Genomic DNA, 12,451 nt, shown 5'->3' on the forward strand with positions numbered 1-12,451 from the left:
TCATATAATCTTTGCATAGCATTTAACCGCCATGCGACATTCGCTTTACATTTTAATTTTTTTTAACTGTCATTCAGGGGTAAAGAGACCTCCATTCTTCCATTGTTTTCAGCAATTGTCCTGATTATGGTGACAGGTGACGGGACAAGTTAGAGCAGGGGTCTCAAACAAATGATCCAGAGGCAAGTTGCCATCTGCAAAATTACCAACACTGGATCTAATCCGCCTCTGTGCAGATATATGCCACGTGCACTTAGTTTTTGCTGGTGGCTAAAAGAAAAGAACAATGATGATGGTTTGAACTCTGTACTGGACAGTAGTTTGAAAGTAGCTCTCTGCTTCATGACAACCACAATTATTAAGAATTAAGTACAATAATAGATTGTTTTAGATCTTTTTCGACCTTAGAGGATCTACTAACATATCACGAATGGAGCACATGAAGACAAAAGTAAAGCAGGCGTGTGGATTAAGTGGGAAGAATGGAAAGTTACTTGAATCTTATCAAAAGAGCCCACACAGCAACACTGCTCCTAATCTCAATATAAGTTACTTTGACAACATTTCAAGGATAGTCCGTCGAGGTGATAAACAGCGCAGACCGCTGCACAAAGCTTTTTTGTATAACGGCAGAGACTGCAAGTGAGGATAAGAACGAGAATGCTGGAGCCACGGGTCAAACCTTCAGGGTGGCAATTGGGACAGCGTGGTGATTTTATTTTGACTTTTTTTCTGGATCTAAAGAGAACGAAAGCCTCTAAGAGAAAACTGAGCAGTGCAACAACAACAACAACAAAAAAGAAGAGAAAGCAAACTTTAAGAACGCTCGCGAGAGAGGTTGACAACAACTGAAATAAAAATAAAGTCAAACCTCCACAGTTGAATGCCTTATAGCTTGTAAAGATTTCGGAAAAAGTACACCTCCAATTTTGGATGTGAAACTTTCAAAACTTAAACGCATAATATTTGGAAATAAGACTTAACCGCAAATTGTGGGAAAAGTGCTGCAAGTACTTTGCTCCATATGTTGTGCGTTTCAAACCGTTGGTAGCTTTCCATTGTTTTGCTTCCATTGCCATTATTAGTTGGATAGCATTAAGGAGTGGAGATGTACAAACTTTTGTCAACAAAGGACTTTGATTAGAATCTTCTGTGTGCCTTCGGTCTAATATTTTAAAAATGACAGCGGCTAGCCTCCTCATTTGAGTGTTTTATTGTTTTAAATGTAATATGGCTAACTTGTTTTTACACATGTATGATAATGACTCATGCTTAACTCATGAATACGTTTTTTAATACTTTGTCCTTCACTCCCAAATGTGTATTTATATGTACATGTTTTTTATGCTAGAGCATACAGAAGGCTTTGATGCAACTTTTGACCTGAAGAGTTCGCTTATAGCAATTGCAGTTATTACAACAACAACAAAAAGGCCAGCAGGTGGCAGCAGAGTATAAGAGACCAGCCAGGGCCATGTTGCAACAAGCTCTTTTCCCTGGTATTTTCAACAGGTCTATAAATAATGATGAAACCTAGCTATATTCTAATGCTAATTGCTGTAAAAGGAAACAGATACAAATATACTTTTTTTTCCTGATGAAAGAAGAGACTCTAATCTTACTTTTGGTAGGTTCCGTGTTTGTATAGCAATAGAACACAATATTCTAAAACAGCCGGGAGCGAATTAATCAGCCAATATTAGCTGTTTTAAAATCAGCAAAAATGTACGAATAAATAAATCAGCTGAATTAAAAAAAATAATTACCCAAAAGTGCAGGGGCAAAAAAAAGAATCAGGTGCAAAAATGTACAAATAAATAAATCGTCTGTTTTTTTTTTGTTTTTGTTTTTTTTTGTTTTTTTGACACAAAAATAAACCCCCCGCAAAAAAAAACATTGCCTCATTTTGTTTTTTTAACACATGAACACATGACATAAGCCAAAGATTATATAAGTGTAGCTCACTTGGTTATATTAAGACAGGGCAAGTATCTTTACGATAGCCGTAGCTGGAATCTGACCTTTTCACAGGGAAGCCATCCAGACAGACTATTTTAAAACGCATGTTTGCAAAATGCATGGGTTTTTGCCCACACTCTCCAAAAAAAAAGCATGCTAGGTTCATTGAATACTCAACTAACTCATCTGAGATCGACTCACCCATGAGCCACATGGAGACAGGCAGTGTCGGAAATGAATGGATGGATAATAAAAACAATAGTTAAACTAACAGCATGGAATTCATGACAGCATTTTGGAGTGGGAATCTGTTGTCACCATGGCAACAGTAGCATTTCTCCCCACGACCTTACCAGAACATGACCGCATTGCATGAATGACAATTACAGAGAAGGCCATTTGATATGGAAAATGCCCCCTGGTGGCCCCCCAAAAAATGACACAAGTTTTAAACATACTGTTATGGATGTTGGATAGTTTTAAGAGTTGATGCATAAACAGTACTAATCCTTCAAGTTTGAAATAGTGCAGAATGTCAAACATTAGTCAAATAATGCTTGAAAAACCTTAAAAAGCCGAGAGGGCTGCCTAGCTTGTTGTCTCTCCTCCCACACGCGCACACATAACCAGAGCTAATGCTGCATTTGAGGAAAGTGGGAAATCGGAGTGTGTACGGGAACGCACCCTTGAACTTGGAAATCCCACTTACGAAGTCAGAAAAGAAAAAAGTACCCCAACTTCACCGACCGAATTCGAAGTGATGTCACTCTAAAATGGCGACCACTATGGAAACGCATAACATGAATGGTAAAACACAATGCACTCGAATATAAAACTAGATATTCAACATAAGATAAATACATAATTTTTTTATTGAACAACTGTTTTAAACATATCAGAGATAAACATATATACAAAAATGATGGCTTTTGTCATAGCATAGCACACTACAAAATTCTAAGAGGAACCAGTATACAATATAAAATACATAACAATAAAATAAAATACACTAAAAAAAGAAAAAGTTAGGGCTTTTAAGTCCGACTTCCGACCTTCCTCGAATGCAGTATAAGGCCGCCATCTTGCTTTTAACCTTTTACCCAATCAGGAAGTGCACACATCTAAATGTAGTAGCCATACCTGGCCAATGGGGGGCATACTAAACATAAATGACAACACTAGACTTAAAAAACAAAGCAGAACTAACACAAATGTACAACTTCTATACTTGCTTATTTCAACTTAACTATAATCTTAACTTATCTACGAATTCAATAACTACTCCGTTCAGAGACAATGGCTCCAACACATACAACATGATCAAAAATGTTAAATGGGATCTTCTGTATTAAATAAATTGATCAAGTACATTAACAGTGTTTCCCACAGATTTGAAATCTACTTGGGTGGTGGCCAGTTCACTTGGGTGGCCCGCCCAAGTATTAACATGGTGTGGGAAGCACTGAAATTTAAGCTATAACTTCAGTACGGTGGAATGTCCCAAACGTGAAAGAATATTTGACAAATCTGTATGTATTATTTGACATTGATGTGATCTTTGCGGTAATCGACTACTATTATGACAGGAGTGAGACAACATGATCGGCGCCAAATGTCCTTTCCTCCTTCCCTTTTTTTTCTATGTGTGCACATAACATCGAGGAGGCGCCTTATGTCAAGTCAATGTCAGACCTCATAAGAGAATAACAGCTACACGACGCTGCGAGTCAACAGTGTCGACGAGCAGCTGCAGCCGTCGGTCGACCTGCCAGGAACACAACACCTCACCTCGGTTTTTAATCGCCTCGCTCTGTTTCGGTCTCCACCTTCCTCCTCGTCCTCGTCCTCATCCTCACCCGCTCAACTGAGCTGCCCTCTCACATTTCAGCCAGGGGTTAGAATAGAATAGAATCAGGTTTGGTGGTTGAGATGAAGCATAAAAGTTGTATGTAAATGTAGCTGAGGCAACAGCTGGGATTGATTGATCCAATATACAGTGCAGCTGAAAAGTATTTGACTTTTTCCGCATTTTGTTATTTTACAGCCTCATCTCAAAATGGAAGATTTTTTTTTTTCATCAAAATTCTACACATAACGAGAATGTGAAAAAAAGTTTAGCAAATATTATTAATAATAAAATAATAAGTATTCACAGCATTGCAATTAGTCAAAATGAGTGGGTTAATTTTAAATTCATTTAAAGTTCCTTTAATGGCACAATTTTTTTAAACATGCGATTAATGACCGGCCCTTACTTGGAAATCGTCCATGTTAAAATTGACCAGTAGTAAATGTAATAATAATGCATATATGTGTGGAGACTGAATTGTATTTTACAATTTAAAAATGTGCAGAATCTCACAAGTTACTTCATGTTAAAGATTAGATAGCTCTTAATATGAAAAGAAAAATCTACTTAGCTGTCACCAATGTCTTACAAATGCAATTATGCCATCTAGTGGCAGAAAAACACTTGTTTTTTACAATAAAGTACATCTTTTTAATCTTAACTCAGTTTTATGAATTATTAGCAAATTACTGTATCTATGACTAAAATGTGCAGCCATATTTCTATTAGTTTAACTTTTTTCCACTTTTATGTTAGCAAGAATATGAAAACTTGGGGAAACAAATTATTGTACATTTAGAACAGATGTAAAATTTGTGATTAATCGTGAGTTAACCATTGAAGTCAAAATTGTAATCATTTGACACCGCTAATTGCAATACTTTGTTGATACATCTTTGCCACCATGTCCAGCATCAAATCTTTTTAATATGATGCCACAATCTTGGCACACCTACCTTTAAGCAATTTCGCCTATTCCTCTTCGCAGCACCTCTCAAGCTCCATCAGGTTGAATGTAGCATTTTCATATCTCTCCAGAGATGTTCCATCAAATTCAAGTTTAGAGTTGTCCTGAAGCTACTCATTGCTTGTCTTGGCTGTGTGCTTTGGGTCATTGTCCTGTTGGAAGGTAAACCTTCACCCCATTCTAAGGTCCTGAGCCAGGCATTCAAACCAAAGAGTTCCATTTTTGTCTCGTCAGACCACAGAATTGTCTTTCTCATGGTCTGAGAGTCCTTCCAGTGCCTTTACTAAGGACTGACTTCTGTCTGGCCACTCTACCACGCGGGCCTGATTGGAGGAGTGCTGCAGGGATGGTTGGCCCTCTGGAAGGTTCTCCTCTCTCTACAGAGGACCGCTGGAGCTCTAACAGACTGACCATCTGGTTCTTAAATAGGAAGATAGCACAACTTTACACAGCGGTTTTAAATTGCAATAAAGCTTCAAGAAAATAAAACCATATATAAACATATATAATAATAATAATGATAATAATAATAACAATAATAGTAATAATAATTAACTCATTTACTGCCATAAATTCATTTTTTTTAAATTAAAAATTAAAGGCAAGAGGCGATTATTATTTTTTTATTGTAATTAATCGCATGACTTCACTAGTTAACTCACGATTAATCACAAATTTTACATCTGTTCTAAATGTACAATAAAAAATTCTAGGTTTTCATACTATTGTTAACAAAAGTGGAAAAAATGCTAAACTAATAGAAATTGTTTAAAAAAAAATTTGACGTTTATAGCCGTCAATGACAGTGAATGAGTTAAGAGTATATTTTTAACCAAGGAAAAATAATCAAAGTTAATTTTGTTTTTGGTGTAAATTAGAGGACAGAAGACACTTTTGTCATTCTGGTCATATTTCGACACCGCAGCAGGATCGCTACATCATAGCTTTCAATGAGAAGCCGGATGTCACTACCTGAATTTAAGGAGACACATCCAATTCAATTTTAACACAAGCCAGTCTCACTGAAGATGGGAAGAAGAAGACTGAGAAATGCTGCAGGCTTAAGTTTAATCCGCTGCGTCTTGCCACAACGAATGGAAAAAGGTGACATACTGTATCTGCCATCCTGCGCTCCGTGGAATCATCTGGGGAAAGACAGATGACTGACACGCGAGCAACTCTGTGAGTGATGTCCTGTATTGTGCTCATCCACGACATACAAACCATCCTTTTCTGTACCCGTCTGACATGTCCGAAAGCCTCCATTCGTTTATAAGATGGAGCTCATGTTCCAGATTCAAGTGCACTTGAATTACCGTAACTGCTTAAATTGTGATTTACATGATTACATTTTTAAATAAATGTAAATGTAAAAAATTTAAATGTGAATTTAATTTAAAAACAGCAGAGTTTATTCAAATCTATTCTTGTATATGTTTTGGTTGGGTTAGAGTGTGTGTATCCCTGGGTCTTGTCACCATGCCAACAATACACAGGCAGTCTGTTTCTGGGTCACTCAGAATTATTACTGCAAACTTTTGTTTTGAAGCAGTTAGCATATTGTGGCTTGATCAAAGTTTTCTGGTACAGTGAAAATTCTAATTCAAAACAAAAAGAATTAACTGAAAATGTTGCATTCAATTTCCCTCCGACCAGCACATAATTCATTTGCTGAATATGCCAAGACAACAATCAGATGATGAAGATTTGAAATTTGAAAAAAAAAAACATTATGAGATGAGATTGAGGACTATTTAATTCATGTCAAAATTGACTAATATTTTATTTCAGCTCTCAGTGTTGTTGTAGTTTGGAATGAAAATCACATTTTGGGGCCTGCTTTAACATTTTTATTTAAGAACCACACAACTATTTCAAAAAGCATGCTAGCTATAATAGCATAACATTATTCTCTTTTTTTTCTCTCTTTACTCAAACAACGCAATTTTCAGTCATCCAATTTTGTTGTTTTTGTCTATGCTCGACTTTGTTAGCATGGTCAGTGTCAAAATGCCAACCCAATCTGCATATTAGGCAAACACATTTACAGTAATATATAAAAAAAAATAAAAAAAAAGGAATTCTAGAACAAATTAAATTTAGGAGATTTCAGTTAATCTGTAATTTTAAGAATGTAATCAAATGTTGATATGAAAGAACACAAACACTTCTTTCTTTCTTTTTTTAAAGGAATTAAAGTTGGGGACGTAAATTCACAAATTATCACTCATGATAACTCACTCCATTTATTTAAACACTCACACACACACACACCTTTTTTTTCTGTTTTTTTTCATTACATGTACCGGTACTAGCTGTCAATCAACTCACACTCCGCCCCAACCACGCCCCCTAGCCGACCCCACCTTCTAATTAAGATCAAACAAAAGCCGGTTCCCCTTTTACTCTTTATCCAGCGTTTTGGTTGTTATTTCAGGCCATATAATATTTATTTAAAAATAATAATAATTAAAAAATATATATAAATAAACTCCCGGTAAGCACCGCTGACTGCCTTGACAGGCGCCTGCTTATCACGCCGCGTCGGCTTGGACGCGCTCAGTCCCCCTTGAGTGCGTGTGGGAGGAAGAGGAAGAAGAAGAAGAAGAAGAAGAAGTTTCTCCCACCCCCAAAAAGGCACGCTCATTCTCAGACGCGCTGGTACTAGGAAGGGAAAAAAAGACGATGCCTGGCGACCCTCGCTCACTCTCGCACCGCGGACGCTGGATTTGCTGATTGGCGACATAATTGCACTCGAGTCAAGTTCTTCAGCGCGGCGGTGGAAAGATTTCCGAGTCGGAGGATGCTCCCACAGGTCATCCGGATCCTTTACGTCTTGTCGTTCTGTTTTTTCCAGGGAGGCTTTATCAGGTGAGGGGCGACCATATGTCATGTTATCATTGTCTTGTGTGTGTGTGTGTGTGGGGGGGGGGGGGGGGGGGGGGGGGGGGGTCGTCAACTTTTTGGTTTTTAAATGCCTTATGGCGATATTACTTTATGATATTATCTACTTTTTAACTTGTCCTCAACGTGTCAGTGTGCAATTTGGAAATAATGGCTTAAACTCTAACCTTTAACAGTGTGGATAATGAATAAAGGAATTATTCATGCAATTTATCTTTTTCTATGAGGCACCACAGTGGAAGTGTGTGCCAGATATTCGGTAAATCCTGTTTCAATCTTTATTTGTACATGAAATCAAATGTACATATGGCTACGGTGCCCCATATTAAATTCTAAATGAGTTGGAAATCTAGTTTACATGTTGTCCCTGTGCTTGTGTGTTTTCAGTAGTTACTCCGGGTTGCTAATTTATAACTCTAAATTGCCCATAGATGTGAATGTGAATTCTTGTTTGTCTCTATGTGCCCTGCGATTGTCTGATGACCAGTCCAGGGTGCGATAGGCTGCAGCTCCCCTGGACAGGTGCTATAGAAAATGGATGAACGGAATTATCAAAGTAGCTACCTGTGGAATTCTGTCTTGTGCTTGCATTCTATTCTAACAATTCATTACCAATAGCTGCAGGTGAACTGTTCATATGCATGACACTCATTTTTAAAGAGAATAATGCACAATTGGGGTTCTTTGTTTTGCAAGAGATCAGCTCAATCATGTATCAATAAGAATTGGATTGTGTGTAATGGATTGTAACTGTAGACTGACTTGAAATTGTGTCATGGTGGGTGTGAGGGGTTGAGGGATGGTTGACCCAAATGCAGGGAAGGACAGCAGTGAGACATGACTAAAGTGCAAAATGTGGAACTTTAATGAAAAACAGGACAAAAAGTGAACAGACAACCATGACTGGATGGGCGTGAACAGGATGTAACTGGACAGGGCCTGACATAGCTTAGTTGGACTGGACAGGTTGTCGTGACAGGACAGGACATCGTGACTGGACTGGTCAACGTAACTGGACATGACATGAGTAGACTGGTCGCCATGGCTGGACAGGACATCAGTAGACTGGTCGCCAGGGCTGGACAGGTCCTGAGTAGACTGGACGCCAGGGCTGGACAGGTCCTGAGTAGACTGGTCACCATGGCTGGACAGGACGTCAGTAGACTGGTCGCCATGGCTGGACAGGACGTCAGTAGACTGGTCGCCAGGGCTGGACAGGTCCTGAGTAGACTGGACGCCAGGGCTGGACAGGTCCCGAGTAGACTGGTCGCCATGGCTGGACATGACGTGAGTAGACTGGTCGCCGTGGCTGGACATGACGTGAGTAGACTGGTCGCCGTGGCTGGACATTACATGAGTAGACTGGTCGCGTGGCTGGGCATGACGTGAGTAGACTGGTCGCCGTGGCTGGGCATGATGTGAGTAGACTGGTCGCCATGGCTGGGCATGACGTGAGTAGACTGGTCACCGTGGCTGGGCATGACGTGAGTAGACTGGTCGCCATGGCTGGGCATGACGTGAGTAGACTGGTCGCCGTGGCTGGACATGACGTGAGTAGACTGGTCGTCGTGGCTGGACATGACATGAGTAGACTGGTCGCCATGGCTGGACAGGTCCTGAGTAGACTGGTCGCCATGGCTGGACAGGACGTCAGTAGACTGATCGCCAGGGCTGGACAGGTCCTGAGTAGACTGGTCGCCGTGGCTGGACATGACGTGCGCAGACTGGTCGCCATGGCTGGACATGACGTGAGTAGACTGGTCGCCATGGCTGGACATGACGTGAGTCGACTGGTCGCCATGGCTGGACAGGTCCTGAGTAGACTGGTCGCCATGACTTGGCTGAACGTGGATGACTGGGCTGTGACGAGGACGACTTGATTGTGGCGAGGACGACTTGATTGTGACGACGGCTGAGCTTTGACTTGACGAGACGAGCCGCACAAACTTCCACGCATAACGTCAACAATGCTCCCACACCGACTGGACAAAAAGACTAAATACACCAACAATAATGAGACACACCTGGGGAAACACAAGTGGCTTAGGGCACTGATTGGTCACATACTGAGAAGGGAAGAAACACACAAGTGGACGTAGTTAGACATAACGAAACGACGGGAAAGACAAGGAACACAAAACAAAACACTGAACACACACAAATTGTCCATACAGGTGTGAATTTGAGTGTGAATGAATTTAGCTTAGCATGGCAGCGGGCCAATAAAGGTCTGGCAACCCACCTATACAGAAATGGGGGAAACCCTGTACATCAATCTTGTTAATATGGTGGCTTAGTGAAGTACTGCCTCTATGAGTGAAAAAAAAACTATAAATGCTTTTACTGTCACTTTGCACTGGTTTACACCCAACAGTTACCCACCCCTCAAAACAGGTTGATGGAATGTTCATGTTCATGCAATACACCCCCTTAACCCCACCCCACCCCCCACCCCATTCCTTCTCAACCCCAGTCACCAAACGTGTATTTGCATTGAAGCACTCTCCCTATTTCATGCCCTGCCAAGCTCTTCAGGTGAGAGCGGAAAAGGAATTAAGAGTCACATAATCCCACCGAGGAACTGCAGGGTGGGGGGCCCAGGGGGTCGAGCAGGGGAAAGGGAGGAGTTGGGCCCACTTAGCCCCCGGGAGCAGTCAAGTGACAGCATCTCCTCTGAGAAATTAGACGCTCAACCCGTGTAGGGGCGAGGAACGGAAGACAGGCAGAATCTGATACAGCGGGATGGAGCGGAATGGCATGCGAGGGGGAAATGCCAGCAAAGAAATGCAGTTCATTTGGCACTGGGAGAAAAAGCTCAGATAGGAAAAATGGTGGGGAGAGTTTGAAGATGGGAAACGTCATAGATTAGGAAAAATTAAAAAAAGATTGTCATGTAGCCTGATTGATAAGATGTGGACGGGACGGTCACTGACAAGAGGAAATGAGAATGTGGAATGAGCGCGATATGAAGTTGGAAGTGGTGTGTGTGTTACAGACAAAGTCACTTGACCAATAGGATGATAACCAAAGAATGGGATTTTGTTGCACCCTAGCGGAATGTGTCTAGCTGAGCAATACAAAAATATATATATATATTTAACATTTACGTCACTACAGAAATGAGAAAATAATTAGTGTTGAGAGGCTGAAATCAACGGATTTGGACCATTTTAAGTTCAGCAATCACTTTAAATGATTACTCGATTATTAAAATATTCAATTCATTTGATAATCGATTACTTGTCAATTAATTTTGACACCTCTGCTCCAGTATAATAGCTTTTGTTTTACACAAGATGTCTTCCATAGCTACCTAGAATCACCATATGTGATGTTTAGGCTTTTTTTCCCTCATGTTTACATACTGTGTAAACTTTATCATATTATATAATATTGATAAATGAATTTAACATTTGTCTGAAAATGCCAGTGATAAAGAAAACAATATACTAGCAGGTTTGGGTGCCATCACCATGTCAATAGCTCGTGGTTAACGTAAGATATCGCTGCACATACGCGAAGTCCGCTATTCTGTATATGGTTTGGTCATGTGACTTTCCGCATAAAAATGGAAATAGAAAGTAGCTGCAAGCAGAGATGCTCGCTGAAAAGTGTCAATTTAACTATTTAACTTTAATTTTATTAAACAGTGTTTGGAACGCTAAAATTGAAACAAAAACATTTACCATCATAAGGCAATGTTGAAAGTTAGATTTTAAGATTTTTTTTACTATCATAAGGTTTAAAAAAATAAATAATAATAATAATAAAGTGAACTGTTTTCAAGAAAACAATGTAAAAATAACACACATGAAACAAAGCAAACAAAAAGTGAATATATTCTTTTAAGTTTAAAAAGACCCCTGAAAGCAATACATCGCGATATCACCTTATGACGCAATAGCTAACAGCAAACAGTGCCGTAAACATGTGAATCGCGAGTTGGTGACTTTTTCTGTGACATCATTCTAACTATCCGCTGAAAAACACACCTGTTCATGCCTTTCATGTATTTCTATGCTTTTGTGACACCCAAAGCTGCCACCCAAACACCGTGTTCCCTCTCAGGCGTCATGCTAATGGCGAGATAGCTAGCATTAGCTTAAAGCTAAACCAGCTTGACAGGAAACAACAGTAACGGAAGATTCTAGAGGTCCGACAGACGAGGGAGGCATTTTGTGGTGCTGACGCCTGAGAAAACCGGTTGGTAAACATACGCTCCTATACTGTACGCTCTCCACCCTGTGGTCATGTGATGTGCGTCAGACCCGTGACAAAGTGAGAGTGGGGAAAGGGAACGACGTTGATGTAAAGGTCAAAGGAGATGAGCAAAGTTATTTTGTGCCCGCAGTCAATGATGTGGCGAAATATCAGGAAATAAGTCCTATTATCCTGCCATTTTGCTTCTTATTGATTTATTGGACGTGTGTTACTTTCCACCACAGTGAATAGGTTAATAAAGCGTCAAAGCACACTGCAAAGTCTATTTAAGTGTTTCATTGCTAGGTTTAAAATGAGTTGGATTGAATTGTCCTGCCGTCCTGTCGTTGGGCTCACAGGAAATAATCAAGCCTGTAGACGTTAAATCATTTGAGCGTTTGCATGGCTGCCTTCACTTTATTGTTTTATGTCACATTTGTCGGACCCCCGCAGACGCCCCCCTCCAATTAAGATGACATATGCCACATTGTGGCGCTCCTAATTTATGTTCTTACAAGACAAAAAAAATGAAATGTAACATGAAAGCAGACATCCTGAGGAGAAGGATGGAT

General features: G+C 40.0%; 1 protein-coding gene across 1 annotated transcript in view; it reads left to right on the plus strand.

The window, feature by feature from the left end:
* The window catches only part of glra4a (glycine receptor, alpha 4a), an 82,170-nt gene that overhangs the window by 33,286 nt on the left and 36,433 nt on the right, over positions 1-12,451 (plus strand). Inside the window, exon 5 of the mRNA XM_086084844.1 lies at positions 7,299-7,646. Within this exon, the coding sequence (XP_085940970.1) occupies positions 7,579-7,646 (68 nt within the window). The 5' untranslated portion in view covers positions 7,299-7,578. The remainder of the gene's footprint in view (positions 1-7,298; positions 7,647-12,451) is intronic.

The sequence above is a fragment of the Leptonotus elevatus genome, chromosome 9 (genome assembly GCF_054856555.1).
Source record: "Leptonotus elevatus isolate MCC_2025b chromosome 9, RoL_Lele_1.0, whole genome shotgun sequence".
NCBI lineage: Eukaryota > Metazoa > Chordata > Actinopteri > Syngnathiformes > Syngnathidae > Leptonotus > Leptonotus elevatus.